Genomic DNA, 25461 nt, shown 5'->3' on the forward strand with positions numbered 1-25461 from the left:
CAGTGTTTTGCATACAATGCATAACATCATGAGCTTCTGCTCGAGAAGCACCACATACCTAGCTAGGTATGATTGAGGGCAGGGGACCACCGGCCCCCCCACCGAGGTGGCGCTCCCCTGCCCCCAATCGTACCTAGCTAGGTATGCGGTGCCTCCCTCACAGAAGCTCATGATGTTGAGGTAAGTCACAATGTGAGAATTGTTGTGAGAATTTGTCCAAAACTTCTTGTGTTTAAAGAGACCCAAGCTTAATTATCAAGATTAGACCATTGTAGCCGTGTGAATGTAGCTCGGGTTGTCTAGCTTTGCAACAAAGCATGTGCTTTGCACTGGCATGCAAGTCATTTTCCCTGTGTTTATTAACGGCTCCACCCTAGTATGTTATGACAAGAAAAAAGACCAAATGAGAAATCACTAGCTTATGAACCGAGTCCTCCTATGCTCTAAAAATTTTAGCTGTTTTGAGATTATAAACATTTCATAATATGGTCACTTTGCAATATCTTGCAAAAGATTTCAAGTGTATCATCACAAGTTCATGGCTTCCATAGTCTCAATTTGAATTTTCATTGGTTAGTTCTTCGTTGAATCCTCTTAGATCTGAGTCCCTCAACATGCCTGGGATTTGAATTATATAAAGTGATAAAAAATGTATGGGGTAGAGATTGGTTGTGCAGTGGGTGGCCAATCTCTGTCAAATGGGCGACCACATGGCGACCGGCAAAGGTCGAGAGCCATGGTGGGAGCACGTTTTGTATGGAATGGCCACTGCACGACCATTCCCGACCCTCACAGTCAGGGGGAGGGAGGCCACACAGTGGTTGACACATCAGCATACAAAAGATTACATTCTGCATACTGATGTGGCATTAATTCTCACTAAAAATAAGATCACATGACACGGACGTACATAGCTAGAAATAAGGACACTCACACTATGAATTCTCATTGTTTCAAGCTTCATAATACAAAAGAAAATAGCGTGTAGTAGTAGTGTCACGAATTAAGGTGTAGGGAAAGGACACTGACACTCAATGTCCTTTCCTTGAAATCAAGGCGACCCCATGTGGCGACCGGCGGAGGCCGAGAGCCATGGGGAAGCGCTGATTTCAAGGAAAGGACATTGAGTGTCCTTTCACGGCCGTCAAATGTCCAGGGAGAGGGGGGCCAGATAACAACAGCGTATGAAGTGAATCCCTGCAACGACAGAGGAAAGGACATTGTGTGTCCTTTCACGGCCGTCAAATGTCCAGGGAGAGGGGGGCCAGATAACAACAGCGTATGAAGTGAATCCCTGCAACGACAGTGACCCCAACAAATTCCATGCAGTGACAGCGACCCACTAGCAAATTCCAGCTTCTGATAGTGACGGATGGGGTTTCGTGTGTTGATGTGTCAATGCAGTACAGGCTTGCGTTCCAGGTGTTGATTTGGCAAGCATCGAAGCATGCAGGTCTCATATTACCGATTTTAATTGCCACTAAATGGATGGCCCAGATTGGCGGCCCCCCTCCCCTGGACTTTGACAGCCCATAATCTCGCTAGGACTAGTAAATTCATGAAAGTGACAAGGTGGCCTTTACATAGTATTTTTTTCTCAATCCCACTAAACACACCAAACCAGCTTAAAATACAAAGGATATTTGTAGCATCACTAGGAAACTTGTCTCCTTTTTGTTTTTTTGTTTTTTTTTTTGCCAAACTCACAATAGTGAGTGGAGATATAAGTTAAGATGATGTATCTGGCTTTTTGTGACTAAGGTGTTGGTTGATGCCGTGGCTTGGAGGGAGCATGGCTCTCATTGTAACGAAACTTGTCTCCTTGTTTATAGTTGAAAATCAAAGATGTGTATGTGTGACCATGAAATTCACTAGTACTAAAGAGGACCCGACTCTATGCCCTATCGGCTTCATCGATATTTGGCATGCAAAGAGATAGGCATAAATTCATCTTCAATAGGCCATGTGAGTTTAGAATGCCCATGTGATTTTTCACCTTGTTTAAAAATCAGAGACTCCATTGATCTTGCATTCACCAACTCCAACATAGCAAAGACAAAAAGAGGGTAGCCCTGTGAAACATGCCATGCTTTGCACTTATTAGCGTTTGAATGACATAATACTTAATTGCTATGCCACAAGGTCGCCATGGACCATAGCAGTTCCTCTTAATGCGAATGTCCGCACAAGGTTAAGTACAAGTATAATGTGTAGTGCACATATGTATATGCTTGTGTATCGTGCTTCTCAAAATGTGCTTCATTCAATCCACAGTGAACCAGAATTGCTAAGCATATGTGTGCGCGCCTATATAGCTTTTCTAGTCTTCATTAGAAGCTCGAAAGCTGCAACTCTTGGTCCTGCAATGAAGAGAGAACCATTTCTTGCTTCTTGATATTAGCAATTTTTAATGCTTTGATGTAATGTCAAAGCATGCATGTCTTCTTCTCGAACTTGTCTTCAAGTTTGTCCCCTTCAAGGAGAGAAGTGTACATGCAAAAAGTGAAATTTTTGTAAGTACCTTACTAGACTAACACAACATGCTTTTTAAGTCAAGCTGTAATGAAATTTTTGACAAAATTACTTAGTGGCTATAATCTTTTCTCCTAATCAATTGTTTTGTCTTCTTTTGGCATATCCAATGTCTAGTTCAAGCTTGGGTTGATTTCTCGAGTCCCCTACATGTCCATATAATGCCTCTATTCGGGCGTGAGTGGTTGCCTTAACTTCAGAGTGGTCCCTTTGTTGAGACTCTAGAATCCCTCATTTGAGGTTAGCCTCGTTTAGGCTCACACGTGTGCTAAGTAAGCTATGGTATCTATGGGTCCACACTTGCATGCCATGTTTTGGCAATCTACTTTCCCATCCATTGTGGCAGTATGGCCTTCGTGAGCCTTTGATCCTCATTGGGCAATAACTTGTTGGTTGCTCTCTGGCAAGGCCTCTGTAGGCCCATATCTATATTTAGGTATTAGCAAGTTGCTTTGTTGTATTTTCTTTGGAGGGTTTGTAAACCTTGAACTGAGTAGATTCTAGTGGTATTTGGCCATTGTATGTTGGAAGAGATGAGGTAGTATTGCTCAACAAATGAGCAAAGGACCCTCCAATAAATGAGCAGATGGAACCAAGCTTGAGGCCAAACTTCTGAGAAGCATTTGCTCAACTGTTAATCAGGCTTACAAGGAAGTTATCAGGATGAGGCAGAACGCCTAACCCGACCTCTGAACGGGGGTAGAGAGACACGTGGGGAACGGTGAACTCCCAACCGTTCATAGTAAACTCACCGTCGTTCAGTATATAGAGAGAAGTTGGTGATATTAGGGCACCTGCATCATAAATTAGTGTTTCTTTAATAGGAATCTCAAGACATGTCCTAGTAAATCTCAAAATTTGCAGGTGGAATTACACTAAACCTAGAATTTTTTAATGCAATGGTGGAGATGTATAACTCCTAATTTTCATTGAAGTACTGAGGAGGCTAGTAAACAGGTACAGCTTCCGCAGCATAGGGGTTTGCCACCCTGGTAATCATTCTACTTGTGATAAGAATGAGGGAGGGAGCTGGTGAAACGAATGTTTTTGCAGCCCAGTGATCATATAATAGAAGGGAGAAGGTGCTGCTGGTGCCCACCGTGAACAGAACAGTGAGTCATGAGGAGCATCAAGTACATTCTCTTCAAGACATGGGGGCAAGTAACACTACAGATTTCAGAACTGAATATCCGCAGATTCTTGCTCATTACTAGACACATTAATTTACAAATGAAGAAATCAGTAGATCAAATGAGGCTTGCAAATAGCAAAAGTGGAATCATACAAAAGCAACTTATAATATACTCCAACATCACTTGCATGACAGCACCATTATACACAGAACAAAATGGACGCTATTATTGCACTTGGACAACTGTAAATAATGTACTTTAGACTTGAAACCATGTGAGTGAGTATCAGAAAAAGCTCTTCATTTACCCTTGAAACATTCGTAACCAAACAACGTAGTTCAGACAGAGGTGTGACATCTCAATAAAGCTAAATCATTAGCGTTTGTGGCCTCACCAGACCAAATTTACAAGGAATCCAACACCATGGGCTTAGCCCGAGATTCTCGATTGTGCATTGACAGGCGTAAAGTTGAGTCTATGACAGAGGGTTCTGCCATAGCACCATTGCCATAATCTCCACATGCAAGCTTCTTTGGAATTGGAGATATTATCACAAATCCTAAATCCTTGACAGATTCAAGATGTCTTCGAGTGAAAGAGTTTTCCCACATGAAGGTGTTCATGGCTGGGGCAATGAAAACTGGTTTGGAGTAATCCCAAGCACGAACAATGCAAGTAAGAAGGTTATCACACAAGCCACCTGCTACCTGGACATCAAAACAGCCAATCTTGAGCATCAATAAATCATGCCATAATTTAAAAGAGCCCAACACAGGAATCCACTAGATCAAGTGTTCAGATAAATGGCTTTCAGCAGGAAGTTTAAAATCTGAGTTTGTCACTATTCTGTAATCATGGTGTATCACTATAATTGATTTATATGCCTAAGTGAATACAGGAAAAGACCAAGTTCACCTCTGAAGGAAAGTGCAATTGACAGACTTATGGTGATTCATCAGTGTAGCGCATGCGCGGCCCAGAATATCTAAGGGCACCACAAACCTGTTATTGAGGGGTCTCTCCATTTCAGAGCAGCCCTACAAATCTCAATATCTAATGAAATACACTACATTGAAACTAGTGGAGCTATACCTGTGCACTACTAGTAAACTCAAACCAAAGTTTAGATAAAACTCCAGGCTTTCTAGTATCAAATTCAACCCTTCTAAAAATGCAGAGATATAAGCTTCCACAAAGATTACATAACAGACAACTTCTGCACGTGAAAGTGGCCGAAAACTGTCATACTTCTCTTAAGCGCCACTGAAGAAATAAATACCTTGGCAAGTGTATTTGCTGAAAGAGGAGCAATCACCATTGCATCAGCCCACTTCCGCAGCTCAATGTGAAGTACATCATCACCGATTTTGCCCCAACTTGCCCATTCATCTTCATCCACAAACAATTTTACTGATGGTGAAAGTGATTGCCTGTCAATAAAATGAAGTGCAGATTTTGTAGCCACAGCCCTAACTTCCGCCCAGTCCGAGAGACTATCAGCAAGTACTCCAAATTTAATGGCAGCTACGCTCCCACTTGCAGCCAAGATAATTCGAGGCTTTTGCACAGGTTGACCCCCAGACTGTGAACTTACAGAAGCCATGGGTGCTTTCATTGCCATGTCCCCAGTTGCACTTAAATCAGACCTGTAGGAAAGCAGAACTGAGGCTCACAAAAGCTATAACAACCCCCCCATGAAACTTCCTTGAGTAGAGCATAGAATTCTACTCAATTGAACTTCCGTTTACTATAAATGATAAATTTTCAAACAAAAGCTTTTAGAGCAGAATAAACTACAGAGAGTCTCTTTTGAGACAATTGCTTTTCAAAAGAGAATGGAAGAGAAAAAAAAAAACAAGAAAGAAACAAGTGATAAAATCACAAGGCCTGCCCCTTGATAGATTGCACCAAAAAAAGTGGAACAATAAAATAATTTTTTGAGCTAATTCATTTTCAAATTCTAGAAACTTGAGGCTCCTTCCTCTTCCCTCTCTCTCTACCTTTTCCCACAACCCCGCTTGTTCTAACTTCTGTTCTCTCTTTTCCTTAATTCTCTGTGTCCCTCTCTCTCCCTCTCTCTCTCTCTCTCTCTCTCTCTCCCACTTGTCTCATGGGATACGATGTGCTATTGGCCAGTTACGCACATCCTCTCACCAGTTGCGGATTGAAACTGGGAGATACAGCGGAGTACCAGCAGAAGACAGGACATGCCCCTTGTGTAACATGGAACCTGAGACAAAGCTACACTATACATGCCGCTGCCCCGTCTACTACGAGATACGAGGCCGATTCCACGACTTGTTCAGAGAGGGTTTTGGACCACTCTCAAGAGTCATGGGATACGAAGATCAGAGATGTCTGGGTTTGTTCTTGCTCGAGCTGCGCAGACACAGAGATAGCCTGATGAATGGAGAGGCTAGCCAGTCTCAAAGACGGATCTCAGACTTTTTCAGAGTAGACACGGGACAGCCGCAAGAGCCACTCCCACAGCAGAGCTCCCCCTCGTCTCACACCAGAGGCACACTGATTGACCGAGCGATTGAATTGGGGAAATCCAGGCGCCCGCAACTGCGAAGAACTACACAGCATCGACGGAGGCTACGACAGAAAATTCGGAGCACGCTGGCCAAGCATGCACGACGCCCGGTCAGACTACTAACCATGGAGGAAATTGATGAGATTCGCCAACGACCGATGATAGATCTCTTGTGATTCAGATATCCCAACAAGCCGCCCATTTTTTTGCTTAGTTTGTTGCTTGGCTCACATCGACCAACTTAGGACCCCATAGTATATATCTTTGTTTTTGTACTGTTGTTAGGTTATTTTGTTACTCTAACTTTGTATCAAATCCACCACTTTGTAACTTTCGGGTCTCATAGGTCATTATGGCCTTTTGAAGACGTTAATATAACATTTCATTTCATTTCATTTCTCTCTCTCTCTCTCTCTCTCTCTCTCTCTCTCTCTCTCTCTCTCTCTCTCTCTCTCTCTCTCTCTCTCTCTCTCTCTCTCTCTCTCTCTCTCTCTCTCTCTCTCTCTCTCTCTCTCTCTCTCTCTCTCTCTCTCTTCCTCTCTTCAACAAGCTACGGCCCCATCCGACGCTCTACTTGAAGCCAGGCCAAATGCAACTATCCACACCTCGTCGAGCTCCATAGCCGTTCGATTGCCACCTCTATGCGCCTATAGTTTGTCTGCACTGGCACTGTGGATGTGCCCTTAGCTCCAGTTCCATCATTTGCATCGTCCCCGGACTCGCTACCTACCCCAGCCAGATCTCTGCACTTCTCTCCACTGCCATCCTGTGTTGTTCATCACCACAATATTGCCAAGCTCCTCACCTCCTGCATCTACCCCAACCGCCAAATCCGCTGCCCAACCCTACGCGTGCCATGCCACAACCCTGCGCATCGGATGCCGCCTCCAGCTACTACCTTGCACTACACAAGAGGACGAGAAGGCTCAAGCATATCTTGCCGATGAGGCTGTGGTGCAACCCAAGGTGAAATCAGAGAGCAGACAAGAGGGCCAAAGGGCATGCACAGAGCTACGGAAGACGGAGCCCACAGCCTTACATTTGCGAGTGCAGGAGGGTGTTGCCACGGACATGGTGGGTACAACCAGGCAGCTTGCATATTGATCTGGGTGAAGGCCTGAGGTTAAATCACAGAGCCACACAAGAAGGCCAAAGGGCATGCACGGAGCTACGAAAGACGGAGACTGCAGCCTTGCGTTTGTGGATGCGCGAGGGACGGGTTGCCACAGGCATTAACCGCTCCCATCTCCTATATAGCACCTTTAGAACACCACCGTGCCATGACCTACTGTAGTGCCTGCATCGCTGTACTGGTCCAAGCCGTCAGAGCAGGCCAGTGATCGATGGCATGCGTGATGATGCAGGGCTTGTTGGCCAACACAAAATCTCGCAGAAAACGGAGAGGTGTGGGTGCCCCATGAATATGCTCGACCTCAGCGCCTGATACCCAGCGAGAGCTCCCTCACTTCCCGGCAGCTCCTCCACACACACACACACACAGAGAGAGAGAGAGAGAGAGAGAGAGAGAGAGAGAGAGAGAGAGAGAGAGAGAGAGCACTCTGTGTGCCTCGAGAGTCGAGACTGAGGCTGTTGAGTTATCAGAAAAAAGAGAGGGAGGGGGAGAGAATCATGACTTCTACATACTCTGTACGTCTTTAGAAAACCTCATCATCTCAAAAGATGGTCTTTTTAATAATCAATTTTCACACTAAATTTTTCAATTTAATCTATTTTCAAAATAACTTCCCCTTTTTCATTAGCAAAAAGGGAAACCATCACTAAGGCCTCCCCCCTTGGGGCAAGCCAAAAACTCTGTAAAAACCATCTCTCTCTCTCTCTCTCTGTGTGTGTGTGTGTGTGTGTGTGTGTGCGCAAAGCAAGAGGCTGATTTCTCTTACTTGAAAAGTCCCTCAGAACACCCAAATGGTGCCGATTCCGAGGGCAAGTACATTACAAAGCAAGCCCCAAGGTGACAATTTGGAAACTGTAATAATTGGATACAGGAGCCATGCGGCAACTGTAGAAAACTGCAAATGAGTGTAAAAAACCTCACCTAAAGAGAGTAAAAAGTGCCCTAGCAAGCTAAGTGGAGAGAGGATGACAACAACCTCTCAAAGATGGGCACTTCCACCAAGAGCATACTCTACCACTGTATATCAAAAACCTTAAAAACCAAAAGCCACCAACAGTGAAAAGGACAAGGAACATCTACAATGGCAAGAGCTCTAACGTCATTTCCCGCCAATTGACAACAAAAGGCAGTGGATAAACAGAAGGGAGTGAGCAGTTGCTGACGAAGATGAGGGAGAAGAGGCAACTAACATCACCAAGAAACTATAGGAGGATGCCACAAGGTGAGAAAAAAAACAATGCACTGAATTTGACAAGGAACTATCAGCCAGGATAAAAACCAATCCACTTGCTGAAGGTGGGTCCTGAGGACCAGAACTAGGGAGGGAGCTCCAAAAAGACAGTGAAGGAGGTTCTTATGACAACCACCTTTTGGCACCTGATGTAGAAACGAAGTAGAGTGAGTAGAAAGCAGAGCAACAAGCCAACATCAACAAACCCAAACAACCCAAAGCAAAGAACCCAAGAAATCGAGGAAGACAAGAAATACAATGAAGAATACATAAAATTAAAGAAAACAATGAAAGCAAACAACAAAACATGCTCTAAAAACAACAACCCGTAGCAGAGAACACAGAAATCGAGGAAGACAAGAAATACAATGAAGGAAACATAAAAATAAAGAAAACAATGAAAGCAAACAACAAAACATGCTCTAAAAACACACGTCACCCACATCCACACAACACTCACCCACCCAAAATTGACAAAGCACGAGGAAAACACAACATGCAAAAACCAAACTCTATGCACACACCCGACACCGACACACACACGCGCACACATAAACTAGACCAAGGAATGCAAGCTGAAAGAAACCAAAAACAATCAAGTAAAAACAAGAAGGCAAACTACCATCAGCTAATACCGGAGATTTGCCAGGTTGAGCAACTTCTGCACCTCCAAGGGGATCAAAGAAGCGTCTTTCCTTTGAGGATCATCCCAGCTCTTTCTTCGTCTTCTTCCAATTCTAGTTCCAGTTCCAACCATGATGAGAAAAGACGGTTGAATCGAAGAAAGCATAAGAAAAGCAAATCAAAGAAAAGGAAGTCTAGGAAGCACAGAAGGCATTCTAGAAGCTCAAAGGAGGAAACCTCTTCCACCTCTGACAAATTAGACAGTGATACCCACACTTTTGGTACCCTTCATGGCAAGAAGAAGAATCACCTATTACGTGCTACCCAATACGACAACTTGGAAAAGAAAGAAGAAGAGGACAAAGGAGTTCCAGGATGGGGACCAAGCGGTGAAGTTTGATACTTTTTTTGGGCTACATAGATGCTCATCAAGCTCTTTCATATAGCAATTTGGCACTGTTTTCTCTGGAGGCAACTTCTCAAAAGCCTTAAAAGTATGAAAGGCGGCATCTTTTCTGAAGGTGAATGCTCTCATGTGGTGGTCTAGTCTTCTACTTTACAACAAAGCACCGACAAAGTGGGTGAAATGCAAAAAATTGTTTTCTTCACTGTGGCTAACACAACAATACGAGGCGTATGTGATCACAGCTTGGAACGATCTGAGGATGCAAGAAGATGATACCTTTTTGCCAATTGTTTCTTTTTGGAAGGTCTCTTTTCTAGAGCAGATGGAGCCATATTGTTATGGATTACCCAAAAAGATTCGACGATACTGTTTCAAACAGAAATCAAAGAGCATTCACCAGCTCATGGAACATGCGAGTGAAATTTTCTCCATGCATTCAAGCTCCTTGACTTATGCGATGGACAAGCCAATGTCCAAGTCATCTGAGAAAGAAACTTCTAAGGAGAAGAAGAAAGGCAAAAAGAAGAATGTTGGGGTAAAGCCCCATGTGGCTGGTTAGGCCAAGAGAAGGTCCACTACACTTATTCATTATGTGCATAATAAAATAAGGGGGCTCACATTTTAATAGTGAGTTTTAGCCCCTGCAAACACAGTGTCTCCTCTTCTCCTCTCTTCTCCATTGTTGCACACGCACACACACACTTCCCACTCGTGCACTTCAATTGATATCAAAACTCATAGCGATTGCGGAGAGCACGGCGACATTGTGGCGGAGATTACAGTGAAGCTGTGAAATTTTTAGCACTGTTTTGCATCAAAAATTTGGCCGAGTAGGTCGATTTTCAACTTGATTCTCGTGATCCTTACCGAAACATCGTGGTCCACAACTTTCCAATTGAAAGTTTTTTCAAATTCAGCACTAATTTTGTTGTACGTTTGGCAAACTGTCTGCACGTCTAGGGTACACAAATGCAGATTTTTACAGATCTGTTTTGACCTGTAAAAACAGCTCATTTCATGCCCATTCTCGAGGCTTTCAACCATTTTTTCGAGATCTACAACTTTGCAAAAGGAAGTTTTTGCAAATTCTTAACGGTTTGAGAGATATAGACTAATCGGCTGCAAGGACTTCAGCAAGTTGAAGATTATGTATGCCTATTGTGGTGATTTGCTACATTCGGAGAGCTCGGATTGAGCTTTGTCGTTCTCTTGTTTTACGCATTGATGTTTTGCTCTAAGTGAAGAGAGTGTGGGTTGACATTTTCAACAAATTTATGCGCATACATTGAGAACACTTTGTGGATGTAAGCATTCTTGTGGACTCTCAAGATTCAAGAGTGGATTCATCATAGGTTATATGCATTGACTTATGCGATTAAGCAGATTTCGAGAGTGTGGTGCACGGATTTGCAAAGAGTTTTGCAAGCATTTCTGGCATCGTTGTGTGTCACGAAGGACGTGGCAATTGCTAACTTGAGTTGTTGGTTTCTTTCTTATGATTTTTGTTTAATTTTTGGGACCCTCATTTTAAAGTTGCAAATAAACAGACATTGTCACAAACTGCTGACGTGTCAAGTCAATGAAGAACAGAGCCAACCCTCATATCACGGCCGAGGGACCTAAACCCTAAGAAGAACAAGCAACAAAAGAAGAAGTCCTACCATGTAAGGTGCAGCGGAATGAATGTTGAACTTTGCTCAAGATGAGTGCTCCGAACTGTGCTCAAGGGTTCCTTTTACTTATGAAAGGGAGAGCCTTCCGTTCCTTTAGTGAGAGAGTGCAATGGACACAAACAAAGTGAATGGGCACTTGAATGAAGGTGCATGAGACTGAGAGATAGAGAAAGAAGAGAATACGACACCAGAGACGTTGTAAAACCCTCCTCCGAAGGCTCCACTCGATGGCGAGAGTGGTGTACTATTGATTGCACAATCTGGTACCAGTGTAGGTGGATGCTAACTGATGCAAGTATAATGGGCTATGTCGAGGTCGACGGTGGCGATGACGGGACCGAGTCTATGGCTGAACACTAAGTGCTTGATGAATCTGCAAGGGGTCGAAGTTGTCGGGCTGATCTGCTATTGTTTTGCTTGCCAACTTGTTCGCTGAAATTGCTGCCAAAAAACGCTGTCTGTGGCTGAAAACAAACGCTGTTTTGGGCTGTTTATAGGAGCCTTCGGGACTGCTTGAAAGCACTGCAACTTGTGCACTTGCTGGCTGAAATCGCCTTGCTGAAAAACACTGGATGGCTGTCGCAAAAACGCTGAAAAGCTGGCTGAAAAACGCTAGGCAGCAGGCTACCAAAACGCTACTGAAGAGGCCTTGTACTGCTGAATTCGCTGGCTGAAATCATTGCTTGGAATCGCCAAGGCAAGGCTGAACTTGCAGGGGAAGCTTGATGAAAAACGCCAGCCAAAGGGGGGAGAGTCTTGCTGAGAGAGAGAGGGGGAACCTGCTGCTCCTGGACTATGTTCTCCTTGCTCTTCTGCCAAATAGTGCTAGCCTAGGTTTGCTTATATATTATCTTACCCAAATTGCCCTACTTAGTTCCCAACAAAAGTCACTTAAAATAATAAGTGGAAAATGTCAAAAATAGGGAAAATAGGTTTAATGCACTGGAAAATGCTCCTGACGGATTCTGATGGTAATGCTGCTGATCATGTTGTGTGCAACCAGAGGATATGCATCTACTCTAAGTGCCTGGGCATGCACGGTCTGCGAATAGACTCACAAAAGTGCCAGAACACTTCCTAAGCTAGACTAATTGGACTGACTGAACCCTTGTCATGCTGTGAAACCGATCCGTGGGGCGGTAAGCGTTGGCTTTCACCAAAAATTCTTTATTTTACTTTAGACACACAGAGAAACTTCACGAATAAGCCTTTGATTGGAATTCAACACTTCAAGACAAACCACGGCCTGGCAACTAGAGCGCTACCAAGCGAACGACGACACCCTGTTGACCCCAAAGACTGGCGCCCCTTTCGGTATTTCTTTATTCTTATTATACTCGAGAAAAACCTGTAAACTTCCACAGGATGTCCCACTTTTATCAGGCTGAAAATCCTCTAGTCCAACCTGATTTTGGCAACATAACCACAGTAGAAGTCTCCACGGACAACATCCCAAGCAAACATTGACTTTCCACGCACTTTAGAGCGTTTTGCAAAACCTGGCGAGAAATCGCAGCTCGGTGAATTCTCTGTTTTGCGCTCCGATCCGCGTGCCCATCACTTTTCTGGGTAGCCCTTGAGCTGTCGCATCTGTAGGGTCACTCACCCCTTGAATTAGACGAGATTCCTCCTGGGAAATCTCTCTAAATTGACCTGTACAAGCACCCAATGCTTTCCCAATGCTCCCCTAACAAATAAACGATCCGACCCTTGCACCTAGCCCTCACCAAGCTGTCCAAACCTGTCCATGGCTGTAATTGCAGGTTTTTGATCCAATTTCGCCAACATAACGACGCAAATATCCCTGTAGGTCAAAAGTACATGTCAAGGACACTTTCCCTTGCGGAATGGAAGCTTTCCAGTAAGCTGCATGTCAATTTCAGCGTGTTGTAATTTCAGTGAGCTGCATGTCAATTTCAGCGTGCTGTAATATGCTGTTTTGCCCCTGTTAGGTGCCTACTACCCTGTACATGCATCACAAGGCCTTTCCGAGGCTCCCTTGGTGATTCCTTGCAGTTTAGGTGCGAAACCCTAAACCTGCAGAAAAACACAGCAGGCTGTAATTCTCTGTTTTGGACCGTTTCGAGCAGAACGAGAACGCCTACGCGTATCTCAGGTGCTCCCGTACGCAATGGGACAATTCCCCTATAAATCGGACGAGTTTTCACGCGAGAAAACTCTCCGTTTTCGCATTCCTTCGCGATGGAACTGTGCGTACCTAAAGGGGATTAGCAATTAACTAATCCGGTTCCTGTACAGAAGGCTCTTGCCTTGGCAAACGCGCATAAAACCCCCAGAACTATACATGGTAATCTGAGAAGTCCAACTAGAGGGGCATTACCATATGTGCAAAGGGGAGAGAGAGATGCGCAAGAGCAAATCGTCGCGCTACATAGAGCAAGGGAGAAGGCAAGCTTTCCATTAAAACTGTGATCACCTGCATCCACTTCTCACACACACTGTAGCACACACACTGAAGCAAAAATCAGCCCCCTCTCTTGAAAATGGGTGCCTCCTCTTCTTGCAGACCTGGCAAGTACATGTGGAGCCGCCATGTGTCCAGTTTGCCTCTTTTGAGTTAATTCCCTAGTACCCACCAACTTATAAGTCTAGCGAGAGGCCTAAATGACTTTGAACTGAGCCTAGACACCCTTTTACTCCTCGGATTCCAGTGCCGATTAGCCCGACCAACTCGTGGTGACTTGCCCTTCCCAACTGCGGGTGAAACTCTCGGTCGTCGACCGTTTCACACTGGCCACGCAATGTCCGATCATTTGCCACTTCAAAAAGAGGGTCCCAAAAATTAAACAAAAATCATCGAAAAGAAACCAACAACTCAAGTTAGCAATTGCCACGTCCTCATAACATGTTGTAGCTTGTCCACGGACACATAGGGTTGGATGTGTCACGTGACATCCCCTCCTTTTTAAAGTGAGGTACTGATACCGAGCTGCATGGCTTCCTTGTAAAGCCACGGTCACCGCACAAGATATAGCACGGTTGTTCATTAAGCATTGGTACCCCCTTTGTGATTTGCCAAAATCGATTGTTTCAGATAGGGATGTTAAGTTCACGTCCAATTTTTGGCGCGCTGTCACCAGCATGTGACTACTATCTATCCTTGAGCGACAAATTAAATGGATGAAAGCAAATAAGGTTGAAGTCTAAGGTCTACCGCCCTTTTTGAATTAAACAGTCCGGCTTCACACGCACTCTTTGAAAATTTTGGCACTAAGTTTAATTTTTCATCGGCTTTTCATCCACAGTCAGATGGTTAGACATAGATTTACAATCAATTGCCTTTTGATGTTTTAAAGTCATATGTGCATGATCAGCAGTCTCAATGGGAGCTCTATCTCCCATTGGTTTAGGCTATTTTGAATGACTCTTTTCCTCTGCCATTGGTCGAACTCTGTATGAGGCAACTTTTGGCCGTCCGTTCCAGTCACTTTTGACTCGCTCGGTCAGTCAAATGCTTGATGCCAATGTTGAAAGTCGATCATTGGATGAGATTTCTGAGAGTGTGAAGCTTTGACTAAGCAAGGCTCAGGAATCTTATTCACAGCAGGCTAATAAGCATCATCAGGATGTTTCGATCAAGGAAGGGAATTGGGTGTATTTAAGAATCATGAAGCAACGTCTTAAGCAAGTTGGAAAGAAGTGTCTAAAATTGTCTTTTCGAATGTATGGTCCATTTCCTGTCATTAAAAAGATAAATGACGTTTCAATGAAATTGCAGTTGCCTAACTCATGGTCAATGCACAACGTTTTCCGTGTTTCTTGGTTGAAAGTGTTTCAAGGAACGCCTCCAAAGAACATTTCGGAAGAAGAGCCGGAGATCATCGATGAAGCTGAAGTCATGGAGCCGGAGAAAGTGTTGTTGCATCGGTTTCGACATGGTTCGAAGAAGCAAGTGAGACAATACTTTTTAAAGTTCAACATTCATTCCGCCATATTGTACGTTGAGCACGATTCACTCATGAATGAGCACGGATATATACGGATTATTCATGAAAAGATGAAAAGTATGCATTCAAGGAAGTCACAGTCCATGTCTCTTCCTTGGCACGACACAGTTATAGAAAGAACACAAGACAGTATGAGCACCAAGCATGGGCATTTCCGTTGTGAATTGCCACAGTTGATTGATTTAGATCAGCACGACAAGATTCGATCTTATTGTTTGCATGTGTTTGATAAACGGTTTAGCACTCCGTCTCTATGTTCATATACATTGCATGCATAGTCTTTGAGGAAGACGAGATTTTTTCCTTTCACTTTACATGGAATCGGTATGTTCATGTTTTTATGTTGGAAGTGGTTTCAATAATTTTCAGCCGTGGAGATTCTTGAAGAAAGAAGAAGCATGACTCTAAACGAAGTTGAAGCATTGAAGGAGCCACAGAAGACTTTGTGTCGCTTTCGGCGCGGCCCAAAGAAGCAAGCGTTGGAGACCTTTATGAAGTTCAAGTATCGCACGACCCACGCATCAGAGTGGGCCGAAAAAGAGTTTTTTCGAGGATTCCGGATGTTGTTGACGATCTCCCTCGACGCCATACAGTTCAGTACCAGTACCTCACTTTGAAAAGGAGGGGATGTCACGTGATACATCCAACCCTATGTGTCCGTGGACAAGCTGCAGCATGACCAGGGTTCAGTTCAGTTAAGTCTAGAATAGAAAGTGATCAGGCACTTTTGTGAGTCTATTCGCAGACCGTGCATGCCCAGACACTTAGAGTAGATGCATATCCTCCGGTTGCACATAGCATGATCATCAGCATTACCATCAAAATCCATCAGGATCATTCATTCACTCTCAGTCGTCTTGAGAGTGCATCGACTACTTGTTTATGCTTGCCAACAATGTGAGCAATATGAAAATGAAATTGCAAAAGGAAATTTGCCCACCTCATTTGTTTTTTGGAGAGCTTAGTCTGCGTCATGAAGTACTTAAGGCTTTGGTGATCAGTCCGCAAAATGAAAGGAGTCCCCAATAAATAGTGCTTCCACGAGTCTAAGGCATGTAGAACTACGAGGAGTTCCTTTTCATATATGCCTAGAGCTTGCTCAATAGGGTCGAGCCTTCGACTTTCATAGGTTATGACGTGCCCTTCTTGGAGCAAAACAGCTCCAAGGCAATCACCACAAGCATCACATTGGACCTCAAATGGTTTTGATAGATGCGGCAGTGTAAGCACATGTTGAGAGATAAGCTTTTTGATAGCATTGTTCTCCTTGGCAGACCATGTATACCTAACGTTTTTCTTTGTTAGGTCATGTGTGCATTAACACTAGTTTGGTACCAAAACAGGACACTTTAAGTAACCTTTTTTAACAAATTTAAATTAATTGCTACTTGCATTAGACGGTTTATATAAGAAAACCCTCTTGATATGCTTAAATATGTTAACTAGAGGGTCTTTTAAATATAACCTTGCATTTTAGAATCTATCATGATCAAGAACTATACTAATCAAGTTGACCCTCGTGAGATTGCAATTGACGCTTTGAAGAAATTGCCTCTATAAGGTCAAGAAAAAATAAAGTCACCTTGTAGAAAATTTTAGGTGACTTTCCATAATTTTGCTATAGATAATTGAAAGTTTCATGTGCAAAAAAATTGACTTTGGAGTATATAAAATAATGGAAAGTTACATGTGTTTGATATGGTCATTTCAAGCATATCGCTGTATACAAAGAAAATTATTTTTTTGATGTATTTGTGAGTTTTTAAAAGTGATACATTGCTTGCCTTTCCATTGAGTACTCAAGGTGGCAAGTAGAAGGGCTTTGGTATGCAACAATTATTGGATTATTTTAAATATTCATAACTGCATAAGAGAAAACTTTCATATTTTCATTCTTGAGACATAAGCATTCAAAACCTCAAAGAATATCAAACTTTCCATGTAAATCAACTAAATGTATCAAATTACGTGGTACATACATAATTGGGGTGCCTAAAACCTTGGTTTCAATGTTGTTATGGAGAACTCAAGATTTTCAAGAGTTTTTGCACCATAAAAAATTCAAGATAGAGTTCACGCAACGAGATTTAATTGAGTTAGGGAGCCCAAAAAATACATAGTTTCTTGGTTTAAACATATAAAGTCATTTGTAGTTGTCAAATTGCACTAGAATAGTACCAATTTCATGAGGGGACCTTTGGAACACCAAAATTATGCTCTTATTCAGCACGTGCTCAAGTATGAAATTATGTCTATAGCTTGCATGTGACCTAAAAACTTATCTTTGAAGTGCATTCCATTGTTTTGTAACACTAAGTGCTGACACTTGGCTTTTATAAACATAAAAAAGGTCATCTCTATAAAAAGATATAATAATTTTATGATTTTTTTGGCAAAACACCTTGAAATTTTACTAAAATTTACGTCTTAAAACTTACCAAAATTCTCTCCATACAGATTGTATTTTGATATGGAGAAAAATCCAGTGTTTTCTTTCCCTCATAACCAATCTATGGTAGAAGCAAGGTGTAAAAAACTTCATTCTAGCTTGACAAATAAATTGACAAAACTTGGTAGAAAAACAAGACACTTTAGTGTCTCAGGACCCTTAAGTGTCCAATTACAGAACTAGTGTTAAACCTATTTTGACATTTTTCACTTATTTATTAAGTGACTTTTGTTGCAAACTAGGTAGGGCAAATTTACTAAGTTTGTATATATAGAAACCTAGAGCTAGCACTTTCTGGCAGAAGAGGCCGCAGGAGCACCTTGCTCAATACGCAACTTCTCAGCAAGACCAACCCCTCGGCGACAACTCTAGCGTTTTTTGCACTTACAGATTCACGGCGACAGTAGACAGCAGATCAGCCCTAGCGTTAGCAGACTCCCCCACAACAACAGATCAGCCCTAGCTTTAGCAGAATTCAGCCCTAGCGTTTTTGGAGCAGCAGGCGACCTAGTGTTTTGCAATTCCTTCGCGACAATCCACAGTAGCACCAGCGTTTTCAGTTTTCAGCAATCAGATCCTACAGTAGAAGTCCCGAACCTCGCAGATCTCACCTTCCCGCAACAGATCCTCACCGCACGGTCAAATCCTACGAAGTTTGCAGTTTCAGACCGCAAAACGCAGATTTCAGCATCTGCGTTTTCAGAGCGTCGTTGTCGTCGTCGTCGCATCGTCGTCATCGACATCGTCATCAACATAGAGTCAGAATTCAGCAGATAAAGATTTGCAGATTTCAGCCCTTAGCATTTTCAGATTTCAGCCCGTCTCGTCGTCGACATCGTCGGCAAGTCCAAGCATTGTAGAGATTTGTGCAATCATAAGTAGACCGCTCTCGCCATAGAGAGTGGGGCCTTCGGAGGAGGGTTTGACAACATTCTGGTGTCGTATTCTTCTCTCTCCATCTCTCACTCTCATGCACCTTCATTCACAATGCCCATTCACTTTGTTTGTGTCCATTGCACTCTCTCACTAAAGGAACGGAAGGCTCTCCCTTCCGTAAGTAAAAGGAACCCTTGAGCACAATTCGGAGCACTCATCTTGAGCAAAGTTCAACATTCAATCTTCGCAGGATCTAGCTTGACGCCTTCTACAGAAATGATATAACCCAGATAAGTGACTTCAGTAAGAAAAAATTCAAACTTCTTAGCTGCAATGTACAACTGACACTCATCCAAATGGGTTAGTATCCTTTCGACATCCTTTTCATGTCGTTCCCACGATGCAGAAAAAATGAGAATATCATCAAGAAAGATGAACACACATACACCGACCATATCGCCGAAATGGCCTACCATGAGACGATTAAATGTACCCACGGCACCTGTCAATCCAAAAGGCATAACAATATACTCCCATTGCCCTCGCTCGGTGCGAAAAGTGGTCTTGAAGATGTCGCCTTTAAATACCTGTACCTGATGGTCTCCACTCTTGAGATCGACCTTGTTGAAAACCTTTGTCCCATTGAGCCTATCTAGTATATACTCAATACAAGGCATCGGAAACTTGTTCTTGACGGTCATCTTGTTCAATGCCCTGTAATAAACACACAAACGAAACGAACCATCCTTCTTGCGTACAAACAAAATAGGAGCAGCAAAAGGACTTACACTAGGACGTATGAATCCTCTGGCCACCAACTCCGTGAGTTGTCGCTCTAACTCTTCCTCCTATGTCTTGTTCAAACGGTAGGGAGCCTTACTAACAGGCTGTGCCCCCTCCATAAGCTCGATGCGATGGTCCTCCGGCCGCTCTGGTGGGAGATAGGGTGGAAGATCATCCTGCAAAAAGAGATGCTTAAACTTGGTAAACAAATCTGAATACTTAGCTGGAGTCTGAATGCTATGGGAAACTGGAGCAGCATAGATGAATAACGCTTGTGCTCCTCGTCGTAATTCACGCTTTACCTGCACATGAGAAATGAGAGGCAAAGAATACAGACCCTCCTCAACACGAATGATGACGGGGGAATCCATCTTGGCATTTAATGTGAGAGTGTTGGCCTCCCAATCAATGAGAGGGTTATGTAACAAACTGCTGACATGTCGACCTACTGAAGAACGGAGCTACCGGCTGAGGGGCCTAAACCCTAAAAAGAACAAGGAACAGAAGAAGTGTCACAAAGTGATGACGTGGTTGCCCGACAGCAGAAACCCTAACTGCTGAAATCCTAATTCTGGAAACCCTAACCCTAAAACCTGCAAACCCTAATTTCTGCCAAAAACCCTAATTGCTGAAACCCTAATTCTATAAACCCTAACCCTAAAACCTACAAACCCTAATTTTTGCCAGAAACCCTATTTGCTGAAACCCTAATTTTGGAAGCCCTAACCCTAAAACTTGCAAACCCTAATTCTGCTCCCAAAAACCCTAAAACTGCAAAAACCTTTACCCTAACCCTAAGGACAGATTTCAGCGTTTTGCACTGGTTCATGACGTGGCACGCAGTACGGATTTCCGTGATTTACGCTGGCAACTTTTGGTTTTGCTTTTGGACCAGAAGCTTTTGAGTTTTAAAAGCTTTTTACTGTAACTGCTTTTTAGGCCAAGGGCCTTTATGAGACTAGGGCCCATTCTCTGGCATGCTTCCTGGAGAAGGTGCAGAGTCTGGAGTACCAGCTTGTACTTTGATGATGCAATATAAAGAAACACCGAAAGGGGCACCAAGGTTTGGGGCCAATACTCTCTGGGGTGGAATTCCGCCACTCCGTGTCGCATGTCGTCTCTCTCTTTCAGTTTAGTTGTTATTGAAGTGCTAAAAGTATGTTCAGTCTGTTCTTTTCTATTGGCACGTAATGCCCGCTTTGTGACAGGTTATGCTCACGAAACCATCTAATGCTCGAAAGCATATCACATCCTGAAAGAGAAAACATGAGAAATATCTTACGGAAAGCAGCTTGCTGAACTGTAAACAACATATCAAGGCACTCTTTCGTGATGCGAGAGTCCATACCGGGAGCGAAGCCATAAACCTCGAGAGGAGATTTCTGACTAACCTCTAGGCGGGCTCTCTCAACAAGAGAGGCACTAATCACATCATGCATACTGCCTGGATCAAACAATATGATAAAACGCTGACCCTTTACATGACCATAACACCTCATGAGAGAATCATCAATGTGTGTGTCAGAGACATGAGAATTTCAGCTTGGTTCATTAAAGTGCTTGTGGTTGTTGTGGGTGCCTTTGGTTCTTTAGGTGGGGCTGTCTTAGAACAAGCCTTCTGAATGTGACCCTTGACATAACATTGATAACATCTACCGTCCTTAGCATAAATCACTTGTTCTTCAGCCGTGATGTATCCTCCTACAATTCCTTGTGCAGCTTTTTTATCCGGGGTTAGCTTAGGTTTTGCAGGTGCTTTAGCTTTACCCTTAGATTCATTTTGAGAGTTCTTTTCTGAAGAATTAGAGAAAGATGGGCTAAAAGAGTTACCATTCTTACAATTCTTACCGTTCTACAAGTTCTAAGAAGTCTGAGAGGTTCCTGGGGGAGTCTTGTTCTCCTTAGGCTTTCCTTTGTTGTGCTTTATCTCTTGGCAGAGAGCAATTGCTACCGCCTTGTTGAGATCCGCGGGGTCAAAGACTTCTACATCAAACTTGATATATTCGTCCAACCCAAAAAGAAAAGCCTCTTTGCGCTCATCATCCGATTTGCTTAATTGAGTGCCGAGCTGCAAAACACGGTTAGAAAAAGACATGATTGGCATACCATTTTGCTTGAGATCGCGCCAATCTTCTTTCAATCGTGCTAGGTACTGAGGAGGCATAAACCACACCTTGAGCTTGTCTTGGAAGTCGGCCCAATTGAAGGAAAGGGGTGCGTCTCCGTCGGCTTCCTCTAGGTGCGCGGCTAGCTGTGCCTCTTGCCATGCGTGGTACCAATTGATGGCATCATCGGCAAGTTACATAGCTGCCGTCAAAACCTTGCTATTCCCTGTCTTCTTAGTTGTCGCAAAATAAGCATTAAATTGATGCAACCAAGAATGAATAACACTAGCATCCATCTTACCATCATACTTACTGAACGTCAACTTCTCGGTGACGGGGTTGTTGGAGTCCGAATCTCGGCTTGCGCCACTTGATGAACCACCAGCATCTTTGGTCGGTTCGGGTTTCGAGGTGAGGACATGTAGTACCAGTCGTTCATGCGTTGTTCTCTCTGGGCCTTACGCTCTAACTCCAAGGCCACTCACGCTCACGCTCCATAGTAGCCTTTCTTTCTTCGGCCGCTTCCTTTCTTGCGTCGGCCGCGAAGCGCGCTTGCACAATATTTCTTCCGCCGCCAAGCGAGCTTGCTCTCTTGCCTCTTTTTTTTTCTTTCCGTTCCTCGGCCGCTAAGCGATCGCGATCCTGTCTGTCTTGGCGGTCACGCTCTACGGCAATGCGAGTCGCCTCTTGCTTTGCCATCATGTCCATCATCGACTTAATCAAAGCCTCCATGGGATTTGGTGCAATTCCTGGCGTAGATGGCGAAGGGGTAGGGTCAGGAAAACCTCCATGATGAGGAAATTCTTCTTCACTACTTTCATGCCCATCACCTCCATGCGAAGTATCCATTCCGCTTCGGGTGATGACCATACACTGTGATCTTTGGTTCTTAAGTTCACGAGGAACTTGGATTCTTGTGGGTCTTGGGTTCTTGGGTTCTTGAGGTTCTTGAGAGTCTTGAGGTTCTTGGGTTCTTGAGGTTCTTGAGGGTCTTGAGGTTGTTCTTTAGCTTGCAATCGGTGTTAGAGAAGGATCTTCTCTTCACCCGAGTTCTGCTCGTTTCCGTGGGCGCATCCCTTGGCGGCCTTGCGCTCACACCAAGGTTTCTTTTTTCCACCTCATGTCGAGTGGCCAGCCGCTAAGTGCACGGTCCGCTCTCAATGAGTGAAAAGAGACACAAGGGGAGACTGGCCAAGCCTTTCTTTCTTGGGTTTCCTATCACTCTTCAAAAACACGATTGTGAATCGACACGCCCAAGTGAACTTGGGTTCGTGCGACCTCAACAAGCAAAAAAAATTATGTGGTTCTTTACTTGAGTGATATAGAACACTGCCAAAGCTCTAATACCAATGTAAGGTGCAGCGGAATGAATGTTGAACTTTGCTCAAGATGAGTGCTCCGAACTGTGCTCAAGGGTTCCTTTTACTTACGGAAGGGAGAGCCTTCCATTCCTTTAGTGAGAGAGTACAATGGACACAAACAAAGTGAATGGGCACTTGAATGAAGGTGCATGAAACTGAGAGATAGAGAGAGAAGAGAATACGACACCAGAGACGTAAAACCCTCCTCCGAAGGCCCCACTCTCGATGGCGAGAGTGGTCTACTATTGATTGCACAATCTGGTACAAGTGTAGGTGGATGCTAACTGATGCAAGTTTAATGGGCTATGTCGAGGTCGATGACGGAACCGAGTCTACGGCTAAACACTGAGTGCTTGATGAATCTACAAGGGGTCGAAGTTGTCGGGTTGATCTGCTACTGTTTTGCTTGCCAACTTGTTCACTGAAATTGCTGCCAAAAAACGCTGTCTGTGGCTGAAAACACACGCTGTTTTGGGATGTTGATAGGCGCTTTTGGGACTGCTTGAAAACACTGCAACTTGTGCACTTGCTGGCTGAAATCGCCTTGCTGAAAAACGTTGGATGGCTGTTGCAAAAACGCTTAAAAGCTGGCTGAAAAACGCTAGGCAGTAGGCTACCAAAACGCTACTGAAGAGGCCTTGTCTGCTGAATTCGCTGGCTGAAATCACTGCTTGGAATCGCCAAGGCAAGGCTGAACTTGCTGGGAAGCTTGATGGAAAACGCCAGCCAAGGGGGGGGGGGGGGGGGGGGGGGGGGGGGGGGGGGGGGGGGGAGTCTTGCTGAGAGAGAGAGTGGGAACCTGCTGCTCTTGGCCTGTGTTCTCCTTGCTCTTCTACCAAATAGTGCTAGCCTAGGTTTGCTTATATATTATCTTACCCAAATTGCCCTACTCAGTTCCCAACAAAAGTCGCTTAGAATAATAAGTGAAAAATGTCAAAAATAGGGAAAATAGGTTTGATGCACTGGAAAATGCTCCTGACGGATTCTGATGGATTCTGATGGTAATGTTGATGATCATGCTCTATGCAACCAAAGGATATGCATCTACTCCAAGTGCCTGGGCATGCACGGTCTGCGAACACTCATAAAAGTACCACAACACTTCCTAAGCTAGACTGACTGGACTGACTCAACCCTTGTCATGCTGTAGCTTATCCACGGACACAAGGGTTGGATGTGTCACGTGACATACCAACTTATGGGACGTTGTCCAAAGGGGCCCAAGTGACATAAAGGATTAAAATAAAGTAGGACCCACACACACACAAAAAAAAACTAGCGTAGCAGTTGATGATGTGGCAGTTGTATAGAAACTAGAAAATTGCGTTGACATGATGACGTGGCAGACTATACGGATTTCCACATTTTGTGTTGACTCTTGGCGTGGTAGTTATACGAAATTCCGTGATTTAAGCTGACAGCTTTTTGGCATTGCTTTTGAACCAGAAGCTTTTGAGTTTGAAGGCTTTTCATGTAAACTGCTTTTGGGGCCTAGATTTTTTAAATATGAAGCCATGGGCTCATTCTCTTGCATGCTTCTTGGAGAAGGTGCAAAGTCTGCAATACCGGCTTGTACCTTGTTGATGCAATAAAAAGAAATACCGAAAGGGGCGCCAAGGTTTGGGACCAATACTCTCTGGGATGGAATTCCGCACTCCGTTCGCATGTCGTCTCTCTCTTTCAGTTCGGTTGTTATTGAAGTGCTAAAAGTCTGTTCAATCTGTTCTTTTCTATTGGCACATGGTGCCCATCTTGTGACAGACATTGTATGGCCAATGTGAAACAACCGATGGCTGAGAGTTTTACCCGCAGTCGAGAAGGGCAGGTGACCACAAGTTGGTCGGGCCAATCGTCACTGGAATCCGAGCAGTAAAAGAGTGTCTAGGCTCAGTTCAAAGTCATTTAGGCTCCTCGCGACACTTATAAGTTGGTGGGTACTAGAAAATTAACTCAAAAGAGACATAAGGGACACATGGCGGCTCCAAATGCATCTGCCAGAAGCATCAGCAAGAGGGGGTGACCATTTCAAGAGAGGGGGCTGATTTGAATTGATAAGTGTGCTACAGTGTGTGTGAGTAGTAGGTGCAGGTGATCACAGCTTTAATGAAAAGCTTGCCTTCTCCCTTGCTCTATGTAGCGCAACGATTTGCTCTCGCGCATCTCTCTCTCCCCTTTGCACATATGTTGATGACTGTCACAAGACGGGCACTACGTACCAATAGAAAAGAACAGACTGAACAGACTTTTAACACTTCAATAACAACTGAACTGAAAGAGAGAGATGACACGCGACACGGAGTGGCGGAATTCCACTCCAAAGAGTATTGGTCCCAAACCTTGGCGCCCCTTTCGGTATTTCTTTATATTGCATCAACGCAGTACAAGCCGGTACTCCAAACTCTGCACCTTTGCTAGGAAGCATGCCAGAGAATGAGCCCTATCCTCATATTTTAAGGCCCTTGGCCTGAAAAGCACTTACAGTGAAAAGCCTTCAAAACTCAAAAGCTTCTGGTCCAAAAAGCAAAGCCAAAAGCTGCTAGCGTAATTTACAAAAATCTGTACGACCTGCCATGTCATCAGCCAATGCAAAACGTGGAAATCAATACAACCTGCCACGTCATCAGCCAACGCAATTTTCGGAAATCTGCCAGC

General features: G+C 43.9%; 1 protein-coding gene across 2 annotated transcripts in view; it reads right to left on the minus strand.

Annotated features, from left to right (window-relative positions):
- Window positions 1–3944: 3944 nt before the first annotated feature.
- The window catches only part of LOC147427026 (phosphopantothenoylcysteine decarboxylase-like), a 76479-nt gene continuing 54962 nt past the window's right edge, over window positions 3945–25461 (minus strand). For both annotated transcript variants that reach the window (XM_086498703.1, XM_086498704.1), the window contains exons 2-3: window positions 4945–5311; window positions 3945–4372 (exon numbers count right to left, since the gene is read on the minus strand). In XM_086498703.1, coding sequence (XP_086354829.1) covers window positions 4070–4372; window positions 4945–5311 — 670 coding nt within the window. In that variant the 3' untranslated portion in view covers window positions 3945–4069. The remainder of the gene's footprint in view (window positions 4373–4944; window positions 5312–25461) is intronic.

Source organism: Adiantum capillus-veneris, chromosome 24 (assembly GCF_014529385.1).
Source record: "Adiantum capillus-veneris isolate H3 chromosome 24, ASM1452938v2, whole genome shotgun sequence".
NCBI lineage: Eukaryota > Viridiplantae > Streptophyta > Polypodiopsida > Polypodiales > Pteridaceae > Adiantum > Adiantum capillus-veneris.